Consider the following 22,897-nt stretch of genomic DNA (forward strand, 5'->3'; position numbering starts at 1 on the left):
CAAACAAGCCAGATGGTCTGGAACAACGTTTTATGGATAGATGAGACCAAGATAAACCTTCATCAAAACAGCAGAAAGCCAAAAGTGTGGGCAAAGGAAGGAACAGCCCATGGTTCAAAGCATCCCCTGTATCGATGACATATGGAGGAGGTAGTGTGTGCCATGGCTTTGGCATGTATGGCTGCTTCTGGAACAGGCTCACTTGTCTTTATTGATAATGTAATGCAGGATGGAAGCAGTAGAATGGCCAGCACCTCATACTGCAGCAAGACAATACCCAAACCACAAACACGCTCTGTACACAACCAAAACATTCATCAGTGGGGAAAAAGTGGACAGTTTTGTACTGGCCAAGTCAGTCACCTGATTTACACAGAAGACAGAAACTCCCCAAAACAAAGATCAACTGAGGGCAGCTGCAGTAAGAAAGAAGATGCCAAATGATTGGTAATGTCAATGGGTTGTAGACTTGATGCAGTTATTGCATTTAAGGGCTATTCTACCAAATATATATTTTTTTGTTCCTTTCAAGGGAGACTAATGAGTTTGAGGAAGGGTGGGAAAAGTATTTTTGGTATTTTGATCAAGTATTTTGGAGATTTCTTTCTCCACCATAAAATACAAATGGAAAAATACTATTTTGTATTTCAAATACGTATCAGAAATATTGCCCATCCCTGACTGAAGTCAGTGAACTCATTTGATCTATATGAATACAGATGATCTTCTGCATGCTGGCCTCAAATCAGAACACTTCAGCAAATGCACAGACTATTTAGTTTTGAGACTGGTATCCATGAATTGCTCTCAGCCCCAGGTTGGCTTTACTGGCCCTCGTCACAATAATTCAGTCCGTTCTGGCCCATTCCACTGTAAACAGTTAAAACTTCTTAGGTTCAAGGAGGGCTACAAGAAAAGCAAAAAACAAATGCCTTGAATTAACTATACGATATTACTGTGTATCCACTGCTCAAATTCCTTAGAGGAATGAAAATATTTATTTTCTTAGTTGTAATTATACTTCATACTGATATATTTAATAGTTACCATTTTAATTGGTATTTTGGCCAGGTTGTAGGTTAGCTAGCTAGCTTGCAAATGGTAACATTGTAATTAAAAGCAGTATGCACGCATAGGTTGGAAACAAGGACATATATTTCCACCCCCAATATTTTTGTATGAATTGCTAAACTGTTATTATGGTTATTTTATTTTGCTCTTGTCAGTGTGACAGGTTGAAATACTAAAGATGTTGAAGAATGGTAACGTTACGGTTGAAATATCATTTAAATGTCATCATTAAATAACATCAAACTAGTTAGCTAGTTGACGTTAGCTAGTTAACGTTAGCTGACTAAATTGAAGACTAGTGACTAGCTTGCTAGCTAGCTAACGACCGTTAGTCTCAACAAGAAATAAATTGCTTGAATGTTGTGTTTCTTTAATATAATATGCCCCCCTTGTACTACTAGCTAAATCTATTTTGCCAAGTTAGTCACCGAGTTAGTCAGCTAACGTAACGTTGTAACAAATGGTTTGAAAGAATGTGTATTTACGTAATAATATGTGTAGGTGCTGGTACATAATTCCGATAGTAGTATAAATTAGACATTTTGTGTGACACGTTGATTGATGCAAGTACTCAAGACAATAATTCATTCATATAGTTTCCAAAAACTCTTTACAATGTTACATGTAAACTTTCTTCTCATGTCACATCGTGACATCCCTGTGTCTGACCCCTCTGTTGTTTTTTAAAAATATTTAATTTAAAAGAGCATTTTTCTTATGACGTTATTTCGAGTATTTTTCGTTATGTTGAGTTTGTGTTCTCTGTATTAATTCAGATGAAGACTTCCATGAAGTGACTGGATAAGTAAGATGCATCAGAGCTGGCGAGAATGTATTATCATCATTTTAATTCATTTTATAATTTTAATCATATTAAGTTAATTTGTTAGACATCCGTGACCACAAATTCTTGAACAGGCTTAGTTACAGGTCAGAGCATTATTTATTGTGATGAATCTCAGCAATAAATCTAATGCATGTGTTACTTATCCAGTCACTTCATGTTCTCTTCTTCTCAGATTGAAACAAGCCTGTAAAATGGTATTATGTTGGTGTGCCATGGCATGGATTGCTCTAAACCTTGTAGTATGTTCTGCAGAACACAGTCCATGACTTTAATGGCCTTAAATATGATCAAACAATTTGTTTTTATTCTTGGCCCATAAACATCTAACTGTCATATGATAACAATATATGATGTAGTGTATGATATACTATGTAATTCAGATTAGTCATAATTGGTGTAATTTTGAAACTTTTCAGTGCACTGTGAGCTAAAACAGACAGTGTGGCATGGAAAATGGAATGGAATTATCTGAGTCTAGTGTGTGGATGTCCATTCCATTTTCCATATTCCTAGCCCATATTCCATGCCATATTTTTGCTACACTGCCTGTTTTAGCTCACAGCTCACAGTAAGAGGCTCAGAATTGTGCCCTTTGTGTCAATTTATAGGAAGATTTCATCATCTGCCCCAATTCAGCTGGAAGACACTCCTAACCAGATATCTTTGGAGAAAGTATCATATATTCCCATTTCTAAAACTTGGAAGAAGCCATCGCAACTCAGTACAACATGAGAGGGACCAACTTTTTTACGATTCATTATTATTAGAAACTGTAGTCCCTATGGAAGTAATTAACTGTGCTTGGCAGTTGAGGAATTGTACTTTTTGCGTGTATTGTACTTGTTTTGCATGTTCGTATAAAAAGGTGGGTCAATTATAAAGCAATTGAGCTGAAATGAGATGGAGTGTGTGAAAGAGAACAGGGGAGAGAACAGTGGAGTCTCCACAGGGAGCAGCGCTGTGTCTCATTAAATCCTGCAATAACTAATCAGTGTGTGTGTGTGTGTGTGTGTGTGTGTGTGTGCGCTTGTGTTCACCCAGGCTAATTCTAATATTTGCAGTACATGCAATTCTGACAAGGCAGAAAGAAAACTTGCCACGTGCAACAATCACTTCCCTACAGTATGTCTGCCCCCTGCTGTGTATTTCTGCAAATGCAACATTCCTCCCCCCAGTCCATGACTGGGTTGGATTCCCCTCCCTTGCCATCTACCTTTGAGGGAGGTATTTTCTTAATAGGTCTAACTTCTGCAAGGGAGGATGACCGATCAGGGCCTCAATAGGAAGTGCTGTGAATGTCAGGGTCCAGCAGTGTGTCTGTAGCAGTGAATGTCAGGGTTCAGCAGTGTGTCTGTAGCTGTGAATATCAGGGTCCAGCAGTGTGTCTGTAGCTGTGAATGTCAGGGTTCAGCAGTGTGTCTGTAGCTCTGAATATCAGGGTCCAGCAGTGTGTCTGTAGCAGTGAATGTCAGGGTTCAGCAGTGTGTCTGTAGTTGTGAATGTCAGGGTTCAGCAGTGTGTCTGTAGCTGTGAATGTCAGGGTCCAGCAGTGTGTCTGTAGCTGTGAATGTCAGGGTTCAGCAGTGTGTCTGTAGCTGTGAATATCAGGGTTCAGCAGTGTGTCTGTAGCTGTGAATATCAGGGTCCAGTAGTGTGTCTGTAGCTGTGAATATCAGGGTCCAGCAGTGTGTCTGTAGCTGTGAATTCAGGGTTCATCAGTGTGTCTGTAGCTGTGAATATCAGGGTCCAGCAGTGTGTCTGTAGCTGTGAATGTCAGGGTTCAGCAGTGTGTCTGTAGCTGTGAATATCAGGGTTCAGCAGTGTGTCTGTAGCTGTGAATATCAGGGTCCAGCAGTGTGTCTGTAGCTGTGAATGTCAGGGTCCATCAATGTGTCTGTGACCGTCTGTGTCTGTGAGCTAACTTTTTTTAGAGGAATCATAAGGAAAAAATGCTGACCACCGTTACACTGACATTTACATGTTTATTATCACTTAATATTTTTTAACTCTTCTCTGTCATTGCATAAAAATAGAAAGTACACACTGAATGATACATCACTCCAACACAGGGAGGGGGGGGGGAGATTTCAGCACAGCCAGAAACTCATAAACACACTTAATCTTCAACACTAACTGTGCAGCAGTTTTTTAAAAACTCTTAATCAAGCAAGTAAACTCCATGGACAGGGACACATCTCTGTTGTGGCCAGCATGTGGCGGGGGTGGTGATGTAGGGATGGAACTGCATTAAAGTGCATTAAAACCTTCATGAAAATCTGCAAACCACACCTGCAACAGGTGGGGTGATGGGGTTGAGAGGGGGTGGTAAAGAACCGTACCAGTCTTCATAAATCCACTAATCAAGCAACCACATATCAATAAGCACCAGAGTTTAATGATTTGCTTTAAAAAAAGGAACCAAAATGAAGATGAGCTGAATGAAAAAAGCCCAAAAGGAAAATGGCCTTGTTCCAACTAAGGTAAGATAGAAACAACTCTGAAATCCTGTCATACACCCCCCAAGACTTTCTTTTCTTCCAAAATTTGAGGTTGTTCTTTCCCACCCTCTGGGGGCTAATTGCGAACTGCATGTGCTTGATATGCAGGGCACACGCATTAGAGGGGATAAGCGGGTCATGCTTATTTGAGGGAATTTGCAGGGATTGCTCAAAGACGATATGCAGGGTGTGCTCATTAGAGGAGATATACAGGGTGTGTTCATTACAGTGGATATGTAGGGTGTGTGCATTATAGGGGATATGCAGGGTGTGTACATTAGAGGAGATATGCAGGGTGCGCTCAATAGAGAGGATAAGCAGGGTGTGTGCATTATAGGGGATATACAGGGATGCTCACTAAATAGGATATGCAGCGTGTGCTCATTAGATGGGATTTGCAGGGTGTGTGCATTTGAGGGAATAAGCAGGGCATGTTCATTAGAAGAGCTATGCAGGGTGTGCGCATTAGAGGGGATATGCAGGGTGTGCTCAATAGAGGGGATATGCAGGGTGTGTGCATTATAGGGGATATACACGGCATGCTCACTAAACAGGATATGCAGGGTGTGTGCATTGGAGGAGATATGCAGGGCGTGTGCATTGGAGGAGATATGCAGGGCGTGTGCATTGGAGGAGATATGCAGGGCGTGTGCATTATAGGGGATATACACGGCATGCTCACTAAACAGGATATGCAGGGTGTGTGCATTGGAGGAGATATGCAGGGCATGTGCATTATAGGGGATATACACGGCATGCTCACTAAAGAGGATATGCAGGGTGCGTAAATTAGGGGAGATATGCAGGGCGTGTGCATTATAGGGGATATACACGGCATGCTCACTAAACAGGATATGCAGGGTGTGTGCATTGGAGGAGATATGCAGGGCGTGTGCATTATAGGGGATATACACGGCATGCTCACTAAACAGGATATGCACGGTGTGTGCATTGGAGGAGATATGTAGGGCATGTGCATTGGAGGAGATATGTAGGGCGTGTGCATTGGAGGAGATATGCAGGGCATGTGCATTAGAGGGGATATACACGGCATGCTCACTAAAGAGGATATGCAGGGTGCGTAAATTAGGGGAGATATGCAGGGTGTGCTCAATAGAGGAGATATGCAGGGTGTGTGCATTATAGGGGATATGCAGGGTGTGTGCATTCAAGGCAATAAGCAGAGTGTATGCATTACAGGGGATATGCAGGGTGTGCTCAATAGAGGGGTTCCTAGCTGACTTGGATGTAGCCAGGCTACATCTGGGTAAAACCTGACATATGATGTGCAACCTCCTCTAACCATCCCTGAATGTCACAACATCTCTCACCCTACATTTCCACAGTGGTTCCCAAACTCGCTTGTGTGTATGTGGGCTTTCCCTCCAACCACAATTACAATCCAAAACATTTACCAAGCTCTTCATTTTCTTAACGAGGTGCTTTTCATGTTTAGAATGATTACTCTTGCTCTTTAACCGCAGAATGTCATGAATAAATAAAAAATCCAATGTTTATATTGTTATTGCTATATTGCAAACAGTGCAAACATTTTGCATAACAACGGCATAAAAAGTGGTAAATTATTTTTAACTGATCAAATTAAAGACCGAGGTGAATAAGTAGGCTCCTAATGAAAGTGTGGACACCAGGCCATCAATGCTAACCGTATGGGAGATAATGAAGAATTCAAAGGCAAAGCCAGAGATAACAAGGCAAACCTGCATTGTGAAATGATTCAGGAAAAAATTACCATGAAATTAAACAGGTATTCAACTACCTATTTTTTTTTACCTCTTCATGTATTTGTCTGCAATAAGCACAATATCAACACGGAAATGTTATTCTTCATAGCACTGCAAAGCTATTTATAGTATAATGTGGTTTAAGGTAAATAATCCCTGTAAACAGGAAAAGCACCCAAATGCTACCCAAACACATCTCATATCAAATAAAAATAATGAATTAAAAACAAAGCCGCTGCCTCAAATTATCTAGAAGATCAGCCATCAGCTCACAGGACAAAGTTTCCATCTGGACTGGAGGCTATTTTCCCACTACCAAGAGTAACACAGGCCTTCGAATATTTATGCCTGGCTTGAATGTTTTAGGTCTCAGAAGTAATCATGCTTAGGTTTGTTAGCATTTTTGAGACTTCCAGATGAAAATCAAATAAAAAAAGAAAGAGAAATGATTGCCTTTTGATATTTGGATGTTTGTTCATAATCCATCATTGCATGAAGGCCTGCATTTTTGTGTGTTTTTGATACCCTGGAATGCAGGATATTATTTCTAAGATGGTTTAAAAATGCAAGTGCTCCACCCACCCTGGGAGTCTGAGCAGGAACTCTATTAAAATAAACAATTCTTGGAAGAACCCTGATATACATCTACACCAATGAGCCAAAACATTAGGACCACTCACAGATGAAGCAGATAACATTGTAAGAGTGACGCATGTAAAGGTCTGGAATATATTCGGCGGTAAGCGAACCGTTGGTCCTCGTAGTCCATGAGTTGGATGCTGGAGAAATGCACAGGCGTAAAAGACAATACAATAGGCCTGCAAGCATCAGAACTGGACCTTGAAGCAATGGAAGGAGGTCAGCTGAGTTCTGTTTTCTTTTACATCACGTGGACGGCCGGATATGTGTTCACTGTTTACCTGAGGAAGAGATGGCACCAGGATGCACTGTGGGAAGAAGACAAGCCAGTGGAGGGAGAGTGATGCTCTGGGCAATGTTCTGTTGGGAAACCCTGGGTACAGGCATTTAGGTGGATGTCATTTTGACACCTGCCATCTACCGTTGTTGTGGACCAGGTACACCCCTTCATGGCAATGGTATTCCCCAATGGCAGAGACCTGTTTCCACAGGATAATGTGCCCTGCCACACTGCACAAATGTTTGCGAATGGTTTGAGGAACATGATGAAGAGTTCAAGGTGTTGCCCGGGCCTCCAGATCTCAATCCCATCGAGCATCTGTCAGACGAGCTGGAACAACAAATCCGATCCATGGCAGCTCAAATCTGCTGCTAACATCATGGTGCCAAATACCACAGAGCACCTTCAGAGGCCTCAGAGGGTCAGAGCTGTTCTGGTGGCATGGGGAGGACCAACAGCATATTAGGCAGGTGGTCAAAATGTTTTGGCACATCGGTGTATGTCACACATTCATTCAATAAGCACTCCATCTATATTCACATATATTCTTAACCATATTTTAATTTTCTTTTAGAATCTTTTTCCACAATATACTTTATAAATATTTGACAATGAGGGAGGGGGGGATGGTTCACCTAAACAGAGGTACATCTGGCCAATGATATACTGTACATTGCTTAGGGCAAACGGATACCATGGAAACGGGGGGTTTGAATGGTGTACAGGGTAGACTGGGAATGGATGGTGCTGTGGATGCCTGCAGGGTCATACACACAAAGAAAAGTCTTCTCGCAGTGTAACAAATGAAACCGCTAAACACATTAAACTCCAATAAATTAACATACAGCACTGCTACCAAAAGCATCACAAATGAAACGCACCAAAGGACTGCACATAATCCTGAACAATGCTGTGAAACACCTTGGGTCTAAGAGGTATGAGATTGGGGAAATGGGGCATTATTGAACCATGGGTAATGTAGTCAGGATTATTGAACCATGGGTAATGTAGTCAGGATTCTTCCCGCATCGAGAACTCTGACATGTGCCAAAGCACCAAGAAAAATGGAAAAAGGGAAAACAAATGATTAACAGAATATTATTTGGCAGAACAATGCAGCCCTCTGAAAGCAGAGGGAGAGAGAGAGGGAGAGAGAGAGAGAGAAATGACAGCAGCAAGACGGTACACGCGTGGGCTCAGTGGTTGCAGGGATGCTCGGTTTGACCATCGTTGCCACCCCATAATCACAGCTGCAAAGGTATGTTTGGGAGAAACCGGCGGATAAACTCCCATAATGTGTCATTTAATAAATGATGCCAGTACTTATAATACTGTTCATAATATTTTAATCCTTACCATTAGGAAATGTTTGATCGTTTTGATCGAGGTTGATTGTACAGAAACAGCATTTCTGTAAAATCAGACACGGACAGTTGAACAGTGGAGCCTTTTTCTCAAAAACAATTTGATGACAGTTATGATTTAAATTTGGATATCACCTTGGAAATTAGTAGAAAGATTTTAATATCACAAGAGATTTTCCTCTTCATTGCCATATATAAACTGTAAAATGTACTTCTGGGTCAAAACGACTCAAAATGATGGAGCAGGTCACATTATACTTTATCCAAGATGTTAGATGGATGGCATTTTTAACTAGTGCTGCGCAATATGGCCTAAAACTCACATCACGGTTTCTTTTTTGTTAGTTTTTTTACTAAATGACAATCTAACATATGACTCAGTATTTTCTTATGCTAAAAACAAACCCAGGAAAAACCCTGGTAGTCTTTACCAACCAGGATGGAAACAAGACAGCCCCATGGGTGATCTGTCAACACTGAACACATTACCGTTTGTAGTTGGACCACGGTGGAAAGAAGCATTAAAGTACAGCACCCAAAGTCTACATGCTGTGATTCCAGTGTCATTAAAAGGTTTACGAAACACAATGAGGTCCACTAAATTTGAACACCGATCATAATTACAGTACCAGAAACAAAACACACTGGATCAGATTGCAAAATCTTGAAATGGCAACCAAACAGACGCAGTCAGAGGATGAAATGCTGCAAAGCACTATGGGTGTTGTAGGCAAAGAGCTGTGGGAGGAACTGATCTGTGCCTTTAACCAACAGACTGCAATCAGGAAAAGCGCCATCGCTTGAGAAAACAGCATGTTCTGTGCACCAGGGCAGAAAAGAGGAAAACAGAAAAATCTGAACCCGAAATGGAGCTCACAAGGGAAGGAAGTCGCAAGGGTCTGATTCATTTAGCTGGAGATCGACTGATAGAGCTTGACTCCAAAGACAGGAAGAGAATGTGCATTTGTTGCTGTAGAAAGAGAGGAGAGAATGAGAGAGAGAGAGAGAGTTTGTGTGAGCTATTGGCTGTCTCAAATTGCAGACTTGTGGACTAATCAAGCACAGAAGTTAACGGTCATGTGATCAAGTGTGTCCCAAACTCAAGTACAAAAACTGGCAAGTACAGAACAAATTCACCGGAAGTTCTCTCGTACTTGGGAGGACCGAAAATTCAAGTCTGCTTCGGAGCGCGGTTTCCTTTCCCAGTATTCACTGCGTTTTCAGAGCCCACAGCAAAGAGGAAATTGGAATTTTAAATAAGCAATCAACTATCAAGGAATTTAAGCTATCTAGCTAAAAATACAATGCTGCAGCTAATGAGGGCATAAAACTACATATGCTAGCTGAAGTCACTGACTGGAGATGACACGTTAGCTGCGAATATCACCTTTTCTCTCGTCTTAACACATATACACTCAGTCAGCACTTAATTAGACTTATCTATTACACTTAAGTTTTCTGCTGCTGTAGCCCGTCCACTTAGAGGTTTCAGGCATTGTGTGTTCAGAGATGCTCTCCTGCATACCACGGTTGTAAAGTGTGGTTATTTGTGTTACTGTCACCTTCCTGTCAGCTTTATCCAGTCTGGCCGGTCACCTCTGACCTCTCTCAATAACAAGACGTTTCTACCAGCAGAACTGCTGCTCACTGGATGTTTTTTATTTTTCACACCATTCTCTGCAAACTCTAGAGACTTGTGTGTGTGAAAATGCCAGGAGATCAGGAGTTTCTGAGATACTCAAACCACCCTGTCTGGCACCAACAATCATTCCACGGTCAAAGTCACATAGATCCCATTCTGACAAGTGGTCTGAAGAACAGCTGAACCTCTTGACCATGTCTGCATGCTTTTATGCATTTAGTTGCTGCCACATGATTGGCTGATTAAACATTTGCATTAACAAGCTGGTGTACAGGTGTACCTACTAAAGTGCTTGGTGAGTGTACATGCTGCTCAGCATTTTCCTCCTTTTCATTTATTAATAAAAATATACCAACATGTGTTCACCAGAAAACCATATAGCAAATAGGTTTTCTGCTATAACATAGCTAGCTAGTTAACTGTCCCTTCAGATGTCAGTCCTGCTGCTAATCGGATACGTGTCACATTACAGTCAGAAGAGTCATGATGTTAAGTGCTTCTGAAATTAACAGATTTTTTCATGTTCTTGCTAGTTACTAGTTCTTGCTAGCTTCTAAGTAGTTGACTTGTTGGTGCGCTTGTAAATAACGCTTATAAGAACACGAGTGCACAGGTACACGAGTGTACAATTTGGGACACAGCCAGTGAGAGTAGTCAGTAAAGACAAGACAAATTGATGGAATTTAGATGATCCAATGGGAGCTAAAGGGAGCGGGTGGTTGGAGAACATTGGCCAATGGTTTAAGAGTCTGAAAGTGCGGTCAGCCGTCAGAGGGAGAGGGACCGGGGCAAAATCCCACCCCCTACAAATCGATGAGCTGGTCCACCAGGAGGAGAGATCGAGCCAGGTTAGGGAGACTCGGGTCTGAGCCTCCACTGTTAGTGTGAGAGAGGCCACCTGTGAAGACAGAGAGAAAGAGGGGTGGTTGCCATGTTACCTTTTTTCTTAATAATAATAATAATAACAACAAAAAGCTTTATTTATATAGCAACTCTCATACATAAAATGGAGCTGAAAGTGGTTTACATTCAGCTAATTACAGAGAATTTTAAGGACATGACATTGTAGATAAAAGAATACAGAAATAAAAGAATAAACACTGATCGTGGAAATATATCCACACAAAAAAAACAAAAACAAGACAAGACAAGACAAGACAATTTACTTCCTGGTTGAGTGAGGTTACTAATGTTCTGGTCGAGTGAGGTAAGCCGCACCCCTCCATGGATGACTCATTACTGATGTTCTGGTTGAGCCCTTCTAGTCTTACCTTGAGCAGGGCCTTTGGAGCCGAGCACAGGGATTGGATCAAACTCCTCTTCACCTGACCCCACACGCTCGGGTTGGTCAAGCTCTGAGATGAGGAGGGAGGAGTCTGTAGGGTAGTGAAAAAGATGTGCAGGACAGGGGGAGAAAAATGAAGAGAGGTAATGAGAGAGGGAGGGAGGGAGGGAGGGAGGGAGGGGGAAAAGGAGAGGTAATGAGAGGGAGGGAGGGAGGAGGAAGAGGAGAGGTAGAGAGAAAGGGAGGGAGGGAGGAGGAAGAGGAGAGGTAATGAGAGAGGGAGGGAGGGGAAGAGGAGAGGTAATGAGAGGGAGAGAGGGAGGGGGAAGAGGAGAGATAATGAGAGAGGGAAGAGGAGAAGTAATGAGAGAGGGGAGGGGGAAGAGGAGAGGTAATGAGAGAGGGAGGGAGGAGGAAGAGGAGAGGTAATGAGAGAGGGAGGGACCCCAAACAGGAATTGTTGGATGGGTGGGGCTCCAACTATACCCACACCACACCAATCATAATAGTATACAGGTGAGATAATTAGAGAGCCACATTCTTGCAGTGTGACAGGGGTGCACGACACTGACCATGTGACAGGGGTGCATGACGTGATGCAGGTGTATGGTGCCGATGGCCTTACCATTGAGGTGCGGTGCAGGGGCAAACTCATCCAGAATGGAGGCAGAGGAGAGTGGGGAGGAGACGGAGGACATGGCTGGGGTGGGGGGGCTAGCGAGCAGGGAACAGCCCAGCAGAGTGTCAACTCCTGTCACAGCCTCTGCAGGAGCCAGACAGCCTGCGGAGAGGTCAGGGCAGAGGGCACAGGGTCAAAGGTTAAGAAAGAATTTTAAAAAACATTAAAGGCGGTAAGTTGACATCACATTGACATCTTTTATGTACTCTTATGCTGGCAGAAGATCACAGGAGATCTGGATCCATGGTACAATAGCAGCCATTTCACTACTAAGGTAGCAATGAAGGTTCCCCTACACCATTCCAATAGCAGGTTTTGGGTAGGGTAGAGGGGAAGGCAGCCACTGACCTGGCAGCCTAGCACAGCTGGGTTTGGGTGGGCTTGACTGGGGGGCTTCAAATCCGGGAAGCAAGGAGTCCACAAAGACCCCTACATCATCCGCTATACAAAGACAAAGGCATTAATTTAGACTAAAAACAGTGCTATGTAGCCTGGCAGAGAGACGTCTCCCCTCCTCCTGACAGCTGTCATAGCTTAGGACCATACACAACAGTAGCCTCAACTATAAGGACACACAGCTGAGACTGAACCTACAGCACACACAACTGGGACTGAATCTACAGCACACACAGCTGAGACTGAATCTACAGCACACACAGCTGGGACTGAATCTACAGCACACACAGCTGGGACTGAATCTACAGCACACACAGCTGGGACTGAATCTACAGCACACACAGCTGGGACTGAATCTACAGCACACACAGCTGGGACTGAATCTACAGCACACACAGCTGAGACTGAATCTACAGCACACACAGCTGGGACTGAATCTACAGCACACACAGCTGGGACTGAATCTAAAGCACACACAGCTGGGACTGAATCTACAGCACACACAGCTGGGACTGAATCTACAGCACACACAGCTGGGACTGAATCTAAAGCACACACAGCTGGGACTGAATCTACAGCACACACAGCTGGGACTGAATCTAAAGCACACACAGCTGGGACTGAATCTACAGCACACACAGCTGGGACTGAATCTAAAGCACACACAGCTGGGACTGAATCTACAGCACACACAACTGGGACTGAATCTACAGCACACACAGCTGAGACTGAATCTACAGCACACACAACTGGGACTGAATCTACAGCACACACAGCTGAGACTGAATCTACAGCACACACAGCTGAGACTGAATCTACAGCACACACAGCTGAGACTGAATCTACAGCACACACAGCTGGGACTGAATCTACAGCACACACAACTGGGACTGAATCTACAGCACACACAGCTGAGACTGAATCTACAGCACACACAGCTGAGACTGAATCTACAGCACACACAGCTACACAAAACATTAGAGAGCGACACCATGTAGCAGCCGGACCACACTGTGGGGGACAGACAGACAGACAGGAACTGAAAGCAGTCACCATTGCTGGAGCCAGCTGCAGAGCTACCAAAGGGGTCAGCCAAGGATAACAGGTCAGGCAGAAGGAGGGTTGTCTCTGGAGACTTCAGACCCTCAATAAGCTTCTCTGAGAGAGAGAGAGAGAGAGAGAGAGTGTGTGAGAGAGAGACTCAGTTAATCAAAACCAACTCTGGGACTTAAGCAGAACAAAAATAATTAGCCATTAGTGATGGAGATATTTGGAAACAATACTTTGGAATTGAGTGAAATCAGTCAAAAACACACCATACGTTCATTAACAAACAGCAAAAGAAATTTGAATCAACCATGTACAGTGTCAAATATAGCACTATTGCCTCCATCATTGTGCTACCTCTGCGGATTGCCTCCACAACTACTGGAAATGACAGAAACCTTTTCTAGATACAGAACAGAGTAATCATGTTTTGTCTCGTTGGAAAGCTGTATTCGCATCCGGTGGCCTCCATAATTATTGGCACCCTTAAGAAAATGAAGCTGTATATAATATCACAGACAATAATCCAGCTGCAGCATTCTCTACTAATTGGAGATGACGGAGGGACTTTTGGATTTGACAGGTTCTCCAGATTGGTGACAGACACAAGCATTTTTGCGATATTCCTTACATGATAAAAGCAAGGTTGGAAAACCTTAACGTGTTGGTCTAGGTGACACCAAATGACACCAAGGTTTATAGTAGGGGCCTTTAGACTGGATGACAGTGGACCAAAGCCAGTTGTAATCTGGGTTCTGGCATGGTGGGGGCCAAAGAGTATAACCTCAGATTTTTAAACTTTGAGCTGGAGGAAGTTATCAGACATCCAGCTTTGTATGTCTGCTTGGCATTTGGGCTGATTGGTAAGTAAAGCTGTATATCATCGGCACAACAATGAAACTTAATATTGTATTTGTGTATAAAGTCAAAAGAAAGCATGTATAGGGAGAAGAGAATGGGGCCCAGAATCAAGCCCTGGGGGAAGCCGTGGAGTACAGGAGCTGGTGTCGATATGGAAACACGTATGCTAACGGCGGCCTGTAGCGTAGTGGTTAAGGTAAATGACTGGGACAGGCAAGGTTTGGTGTTCAAATCCCAGTGTAGCCACAGTAAGATCCACACAGCCGTTGGGCCCTTGAGCAAGGCCCTTAACCCTGCATTGCTCCGGGGAGGATTGTCTCCTGCTTAGTCTAATAAATGTTGCTCTGGATAAGAGCGTCCACCAAAATGCCAATAATGTAATGTCAAACTGAAAAATGTCTACCAGTCAAATAAGATCTGAAAAAAATTGAAGGCAAGACCATTGATGCCCATGCACTCCTCCAAATGGCTGATGAGGACTACATGATCAATGGTTTCAAAAGCAGCGCTCAAATCCAGAAGGACAAAAGGGGGCTAGATAGGTACTAGATAGGTACACAATGCCCTAGTTAAGTGTACCTAATAAAGTGACTGTTAAGTGTTTGTTCACTATAATAAATACTCGCTATAATTGTTAATTTCTTTTATACAAATTCACTTGTTCCATTCATTTGAACAGACTTCTGAATATTGTTAAATTGTGTTATTTCAATCAAAAAGCAAGCAAGGGTTTCTTGATCAGCACCATGCAGGTGGAGAATGAAAGTGCAGGAAACCAACAAACAAGAAATCATAACCCAATTCATGACACGCTATGTACCCGATACACACTTTCTTTTCCAGATTTGGTTAATAATGTAGTTAATACTAAGTCGAAACAATAAACGGCATGTGCAAACATAGCCTCACACATGCATGCTCACACATTTGACATTACACCAGGGATCAACCCACACTCTAAATAGCATTAGTGGCTCAAAACAGGTGTGTGTGCATGTGTCTTCTTAAACGCTCTCTCGCTCCATCGATACTTACAGTCCAGATAGAAGATTGGGTCAAAAGTAACAATTGGGGCAAAACTCAGGCATCTCCACGCCCCTTTTGTTTTGGGGGAAGAAAGGTTAAAGGTCAAATTACTAAAGACTACACTTCCCCTTACAGTTTAGATGACTACATGACAATGTGCCAATATTCACCGTTGCAATCAGACAACAAAATACTGAAAGTGTTACCTGGGGCTGAGAGGGTCAGGGGTTTGAAAGGTCCAGGGAAACTCAACAGAGTACAGTTAGAGTCCGGACTCATGATGTCAGGTACTTCGGCTAGGCAAGAAATAGAGGGAGGAGGAGGATTTTTGGTCATGCCTTATTTTTCCCATTTTCTGATAATCTGTAAATATCTGTGACAGTGTCTCTGTAAAAAGTGCTATAGAAACAAAACTTTTACCCAAGAGACAGTAAACTGCCAAATGTCTGCTATAACCTAGGACAGTGTAAGAAGTAAAGAGCAACTAATAAACATATGCAGTAAGCACAGGCCCACAGATGGCAAGGGGGTGTAGAGAGAGCAGCAAGGATGCAGAAAGTTCAGGAACAGGATAGAGAGAAGGTATGGGAAGAGGATAGAGGTGTGGGAAGACGATAGGGAGAAAGTATGGGAACAGGATAGAGAGAAGGTGTGGGAACAGGATAGAGAGAAGGTATGGGAACAGGATAGAGAGAAGATGTGGGAAGAGGACAGAGAGAAGGTATGGGAACAAGATAGAGAGGAGTGGGAAGAGGACAGAGAGAAGTAGGGGCTATAGTATGGATTAATATACATCTGACACAGACGGCAGAACCCCCGGTGTAGCCACATTGCTTCGCGGGGTTTGTCCACTACTTAGTCCAATCAACAGCAAGTCGCTTTAGATAAAAGTGTCAGATAAATAACACATGATTATAATTATTTATTTACCTGCACCTGTAATCCTGCATGGACCACTAGAAGTTGGCTCAGCTGGGCCAGGCTGTAGACCTGGAACGAGGCTCTCCATGGAGCTATTTGTCTCTTCAGGCTTGCCTGACAGACACACAGATGGATGGATGGATGGATTGATGGATTGATGGATGAGTGAGTGGAGAGTGAGGACATGGATGTACAAGCCAGATGGTCAGCTCCAGGTTCCGGCCATCATCTACACTTCCTGACACAAAGCGGTTCCGGTTGGTGATGAGAAGATGGATTTTTCCGATCTTCAACCAGAATATTCATAAAGAAAATCTGAACACTATGAGATTCAGCAGATACACAACTGCATCTTGCATTAACCCAAGAAATGAATGTCTGCTCACTGGGCAGTTATTAATTTGCATACCCAAGCAGTCTTACTGTGACTCATCCCAGTACATCTATCGAGTAAAGCAGTACCTGTAGGCTTATTGGTATTCGTCAAGTATCTCCATACCAAATCAGGCATACCGTGACTCATATTCCTCTAATACAGAAGCAGTAGTACTGGGACAGTACACCTAGTTACTGTGACTCATCACAGTCCAAGTGCTCCTCTAGTGATTTGTATGTCTCAACTACAGAAGCTGGCCTACTGGGACTTGTCATAAGAATCCTAGACAGGAGCTGTCTTACTGGGACTTGCCATAGGAATCCTAGATCCTAATCCTGTGACTCGTATCTCTCTGGTACAGAATCAGAGTTACTATGACTTGTATCCCTCAGGTACAGAATCAGAGTTACTATGACTTGTATCCCTCTGGTACAGAATCAGAGTTACTATGACTTGTATCCCTCTGGTACAGAATCAGAGTTACTATGACTTGTATCCCTCTGGTACAGAATCTGAGTTACTATGACTCGTATCCCTCTGGTACAGAATCAGAGTTACTATGACTCGTATCCCTCTGGTACAGAATCAGAGTTACTGTGACTTGTATCCTTCTTATACACAATCAAGCTTACCGTCTTCCATTTTGGCAAAGTCCTTGTTGAGCAGTTCCTCCGCACTCAATTTGGAAAAGTTGTCATCGCCAAAGGGATTTTCATCACCAAAGGGGTTCCAGGTGGGCTGTTTTGGGGGGCTGGACGACCCCACTGAGGGGGCTGAGGTTACCAGGGCGATGGAGGTTCTGGTCTCGGCCGAAGAGTGTGTACTGTGGAAGGAGTGGGGATGCACACGTTTGCACACACACCTGCACACCCCACCGTCCTCCGTACACACCTGCACATCCCACCCCCCTCCGCACACACCTGCACATCCCACTCACCTCCCCCCTTCCCTCTCACCTGCAGACCCCAGCATTCTGGTTAAGATCACCCAGGCCTCCCTGTTGGACATTGTCAGGGGAAGAGCCAGGAGTCATAGACTCCACCTCCTGAGACCCCTCATCAGAAGAGATGGACTGAGAGAGGGGGGGGGGGGGGGTGAAAGAAGGAGATCGAGAGAGAGAGGGAGATTTTAAAATAGTATTTTCTTTTTATCACATTCAAAAAACAACTGAAAGAGATAAGCAGATTAAAGACTGCAAACAGCTGAAATAAATTGATAATGACAACGACTAACTGTCAGTGCACATCTCTTCGTTTCATTGCACACCAGATCTTTCCAGTGATCTATCTTGGTTAACATACATACAGTGTGCTCATGTTTCATTTGACATTTGCAGCAAGAATGTTGACCGGCCGGAAAAACTACTGACGAGGTTCCAACAGTAGGGGGCAGCCACAATGCATTTCAGCCTGTAACAGGCGGAGCAGTGATTTGTAGCCAGATTACCCATAATGATGGTTTAGGGTTTGTTCCTCTCAACTACCACCAGGTAGCAAATCTGAGCCCTCTACTCCACAGCTGGCGTGAGCCCACCCTTCCCAGCACTTCATTTTCCCCACAGTAACAGAGAAGAACAAGATAATTTTATAGTGCATGTTACTGATCCCGCTCTGGTAGGCCTACTAGCTTGTAGGCCACAGCAATATAATATATAATTTACTTTTATTGAACCCCATGGGGTAACTTGTCCTCTGCATTTGACCCATCCTAGTTATTAGGAGCAGTGGCAGCTACAGTGCAGCCCCTGGGGAACAATGTGGGGTTAAGGGCCCTGCTCAAGAGCCCAACAGCTGTGCGGATCATTTATTGTGGCTAGCCCGGGATTCGAACCACGGACCTTGTGGCTCCCAGTACCTTAACCACTACACTACAGGTAGGCCCCCAGGCAGATCTCCTGAGGAGGAAGCACCAAGTGAAACATGAAACCACTGTATTTCAAAAGAGGCACTGTCTTACATGCAGACTTGGCAAATCAGCCTAAAAGAAGTGATGGGATTTACCGTCCACACAGGGGGGACCACTGGTACATCAGCTGAGAGAGGGGCCCTGACGGGTGCTGCAGGTGCACTGGCTTCAGTGCGTACAGCGGTGGAATCAGGTGCAGGGACAGGTGTGCTGGTTGAGACGGTGCCAAGCACTACGTGAGCCGAGGGTTGAGCTACAGGTGAGGGTTGAGTTGCAGGCTGAGCTACAGGTGAGGGTTGAGCTACAGGTGAGGGTTGAACTGCAGGTGAGGGTTGAATTGCAGGTTGAGCTGCAGGTGAGGGTTGAATTGCAGGTTGAGCTGCAGGTTGAGCTGCAGGTGAGGGTTGAATTGCAGGTTGAGCTGCAGGTAAGGGTTGAATTGCAGGTTGAACTGCAGGTGAGGGTTGAACTGCAGGTTGAACTGTAGGTGAGGGTTGAACCGCAGGTTGAACTGCAGGTGAGGGTTGAACTGCAGGTGAAGGCTGAGCTGTAGGTTGAGCTACAGGTTTAGCTGCAGGAGAGGGTTGAGCTACAGGTGAGGGTTGAGCTACAGGTTTAGCTGCAGGAGAGGGTTGAGCTACAGGTTGAACTGCAGGTGAGGGCTGAGCCGCAGGTTGAGCAGCAGGTTTAGCTGCAGGTGAGGGCTGAACCACAGGTTGAGCTGCAGGTTTAGCTGCAGGTTGAACTACAGGTGAGGGCTGAGCTGCAGATTTAGCTGCTGGAGAAGTAAGGCTGGCTGAAGGAGCCTGCCTACGCCGGGAGCTCCTGGCAGGAGCGACGGGCGGGGCCGAGCCAGGCAGTGGCTTCTGAAGGGGCGTAGCTGTCCGATTTTGGGAGGGGAGGGGAGCAGCAGACCCAGCACCGGCTGCAGGCTGCACTGGGAGAGTGGATACTGTTGACTGCACCGGCTGCATCTGGGCCTTCTGCTGAAATGACACAGAGAGATATGAGAGAGACAGCCATCTAGCACCACAGATGGAGAAGGAGAGAGCGCTCACACAACAGTAGTTAGGACAGTGATAGTCACCAATTTCTTCCAAATTAGCAGAACACAATAACTTTTTATTTATTTATGAAAATTAAACTACAGTTATACAGAGCATAACTATAAAAAAATGGTCAAATTGCCCACTTCTGAAGAGCAATCTTTCCACCCATCAAACTGCTGAATCCAGGGCCAGCAGAACAGCCCAGCCCTCACACCAGTGACTTCTTCTAACTGGTCCCGAGGGGGCCCAAGGCGATCCCAGGCCAGCTTGGAGTTATAATCCCTCCACCCTCCTAACCGCATCAGACGCTCAAACAACCTCAAATGACTCCACTCAATGAAGCAAAGCAGGTCCATCCCAGAAGGCTGAGATCCCAGCACATGCCCAAATATAACACCTCCACGACCACGTTTCACAGTTGGGGGGGGGGGGGGGTGCTTTGGATCTCGTGCAGTTCCTTTTGACCACCATCACTCTGATACAAATCAATCTTGGTCACTTCTGCCCAGAAGACCTTTTGCTATACACTGAAGATAACTGATTTTGAGGTTAAAACATGACAGATCTGATTTTCAGCTTTTATTTGGCCTTGCTGTTCCAATACTTTTTGAAGGGGCTGTACTTTCTTCTTCTTAAATATTTGCATAAACGAGCTGGTATACAGGTCCACCTAAAGGTGTTGTTACATGATGCAATTTCCACGCATCTTTGGTTGCGGCAACTCGTTGCTCCTGATGTCATTTTATGCAATTCCACTGTTACACGCAATCAATTTAAATTGCACGCAACGACCAATCAGACTCAAGTATGTATGTAGCGTTCGATATTACGCCGGATCCGTTTATTCCGTTAGATACAAATATCAAGTCTTGATTGCAAAATTTAGCTTACGTTTATTTATTTATTATTTATTTTCGCGATGTCTAAAATACTGCCAACAAGCAAACGCATTCATTTTATTGGACCACCTTGAGACCTGAGAACGAGTTGGAGGAAGAAACTCTCAAACTTTTTCAAGGGTCCATGTATTTAGTTGAGCCATTTCCTTGCGTTAATGTTACTAGTGTATATAGGTATATAGTTAGCCAGTTCGTTTAGGTAACATTAGTTAGCCAGTTATAGTTTATAATTTAGCTAGCTAGTAGCGTTATCAGAGTAGGCTACGCGCAGACAAGTCTGCATTCGCGTGTGATCAAAATCTCTCTTCTGATTGGTTATTGCATGCAGTCGGTTACATGAAAGTTGAACTGCTCCTAACCTGTTGCGACCAAGTGGCACAGATATTTCAGGGAATATTACACGAAGCAATCTTACCAACTCAGCTGCAACTCAGTTGCAAGCAATAAAAATTGCATCGTGTAACAACACCTTAATAAAGTGCTCAGGGAGTGTACTTTGGTAGATGTTTACAACTATTCAACTAAAATAAGAGTGCTCTATTAAAGCACATGCATAACATCACACGCACACACGCACATTCACACACAGTTGAAGGGGTCTTACCTGCTGCTTTAGGAGACCCTGTGGGGGTACAGTCGGAGTCAGAGGGGTAGGAGACTGGGCGGGCAGAGCCCCAGATTGTGCCAGAGTGACTCTATGTTGAGCAGCTGGAGACCGTGGAGCCTGCGGTTTCTGTGATTGGACGGTGGCAGTCTGGGCCTTCGGCGATTGGACGGTGGCAGTGCTTAGACTCACACCTATGGCGAAATCATCAATTAATCAGGGGTGTGATTCCTGAACCCTGTGCAGACTTAAGATCCAGAGTCTCAGATATGAATAAAATCCAACAGAACACATTAACAAATGGATTTTGCATTTGTATACCCTTGTGAAACAGGAAGTGATGGAATGGCACACTATAGTTCCTTTAGACTGAAATTAACTAATTTAGTCAAAATTAATTTGTATGATTTTATTTACAATATTTCCAAGGGGTGCCAATCATTTTGATACCTATGGGTTACAGAAAAAACATTAAAATATGAGAATATGTCTTGAAATAAAAGTATATAGTGTTTGAACATAACTGCGTTTCCCGATAACGGTGTCTCTTAGCGTTTTACAAAGACTCGAAAGGCGTGTTTCCCAAACTATCCCTTAGGTGCTTGCTTAAAGGATAGATACATGCAACGTTACTAGGCCCATCAACAGCACTAAGATCAATTATTCACTCCACGCAGCGACTGCTTGACTGCGTTATGAGAGAAAGTAGTGCTCTTTATTAATAAAACACTGCAGGAGTACTTAAAAATATTGCATTTATCATGACTGGTGGGAACTTATTAATAGAATTAAAAACGTACAAACTGAATTATCTGACCGTCTATATAACTTCCTGTAAATGGGTGCAAGAACCCAGCACCTCAGATTGTGGTATCACACCTCCTCCGGCTATGCCACCTGGCAATACGCCTTCTTTGGCATGTCATGCTTTAATTACATTATTTTAATATCTTTATCATGGTGCCTTAAATGACTTTCAGGATTGATTTGCCAGAAGCACCAGAACATTACTGGTGTAATTCACTATTTTCTCTGATTGGCTGATGTTTTAAATAAAAGCGCACCAACAAGAAAAACACAACAGCACCAAAAACAACATAAGCTATGGTGGAAAAAGAAAACAAAGAAATAAGCGGTCCCACAGCTTCACAGCAAACAAAATGGAGATATTTTTAGAGGAGGTGGCGCTAAATAAAGAAACATTATTTTCCAGTTTTAGGACTAAAGAAAAAACTATGGGTAAACATCGCTCCAGCCCAGAGAGAGTGGGAAATCATCAGTTCATAAATATCATTTTATAGGCAATTTTGCTACAATAAAGTGCAACATGCATCAATTGCAAAAACCCTCCCATTAATGTGGTATTTTACATTAGATTAATGGCATTTGGCAGACGCTCTTATCCAGAGTGACTTACTGTTGATTTTGGACTAAGCAGGAGACAGTCCTCCCCTGGAGCAATGCAGGGTTAAGGGCCTTGCTCTGGAGCCCAACGGCTGTGCGGATCTTATTGTGGCTACGCCGGAGATCGAATCAGCGACCTTGCGTGTCCTTAACCACTACACTTAACCACCTTAACCACTATGCTACAAGCCACCATTTTAGTAACACTATTAGACAAATTCAACTGTAGAACGATTTGTTCACAACAGATTGAGACGTAACTACAAGCAACAGCCGATTTCAGAGGCTTGCGGTCGTAACAGAGGTGGCCACGAGCCGAGTGAGCTGACAACATCGCTAAGGTACCGCGAGTGGTCCAG

At 43.8% G+C, this 22,897-nt stretch overlaps 1 protein-coding gene across 4 annotated transcripts in view; it reads right to left on the reverse strand.

The window, feature by feature from the left end:
• Positions 1 to 3,880: 3,880 nt before the first annotated feature.
• LOC133142299 (AP2-associated protein kinase 1-like) overlaps positions 3,881 to 22,897 on the reverse strand; it is a 37,863-nt gene continuing 18,846 nt past the window's right edge. The window contains exons 11-21 of one of the 4 annotated variants that reach the window (XM_061263441.1): positions 21,135 to 21,328; positions 18,678 to 19,565; positions 17,634 to 17,749; positions 17,310 to 17,500; positions 16,311 to 16,415; positions 15,587 to 15,676; positions 13,500 to 13,604; positions 12,399 to 12,491; positions 11,997 to 12,152; positions 11,358 to 11,462; positions 3,881 to 10,984 (exon numbers count right to left, since the gene is read on the reverse strand). In XM_061263441.1, the coding sequence (XP_061119425.1) occupies positions 10,890 to 10,984; positions 11,358 to 11,462; positions 11,997 to 12,152; positions 12,399 to 12,491; positions 13,500 to 13,604; positions 15,587 to 15,676; positions 16,311 to 16,415; positions 17,310 to 17,500; positions 17,634 to 17,749; positions 18,678 to 19,565; positions 21,135 to 21,328 (2,138 nt within the window). In that variant the 3' untranslated portion in view covers positions 3,881 to 10,889. Of the gene's footprint in view, positions 10,985 to 11,357; positions 11,463 to 11,996; positions 12,153 to 12,398; positions 12,492 to 13,499; positions 13,605 to 15,389; positions 15,453 to 15,586; positions 15,677 to 16,310; positions 16,540 to 17,309; positions 17,501 to 17,633; positions 17,750 to 18,677; positions 19,569 to 21,134; positions 21,329 to 22,897 lie in introns of those variants that run through there. The other 3 variants (XM_061263439.1, XM_061263442.1, XR_009710170.1) reach the window with 3 other exon arrangements.

The sequence above is a fragment of the Conger conger genome, chromosome 12 (assembly GCF_963514075.1).
Source record: "Conger conger chromosome 12, fConCon1.1, whole genome shotgun sequence".
Taxonomy (NCBI): Eukaryota; Metazoa; Chordata; class Actinopteri; order Anguilliformes; family Congridae; genus Conger; species Conger conger.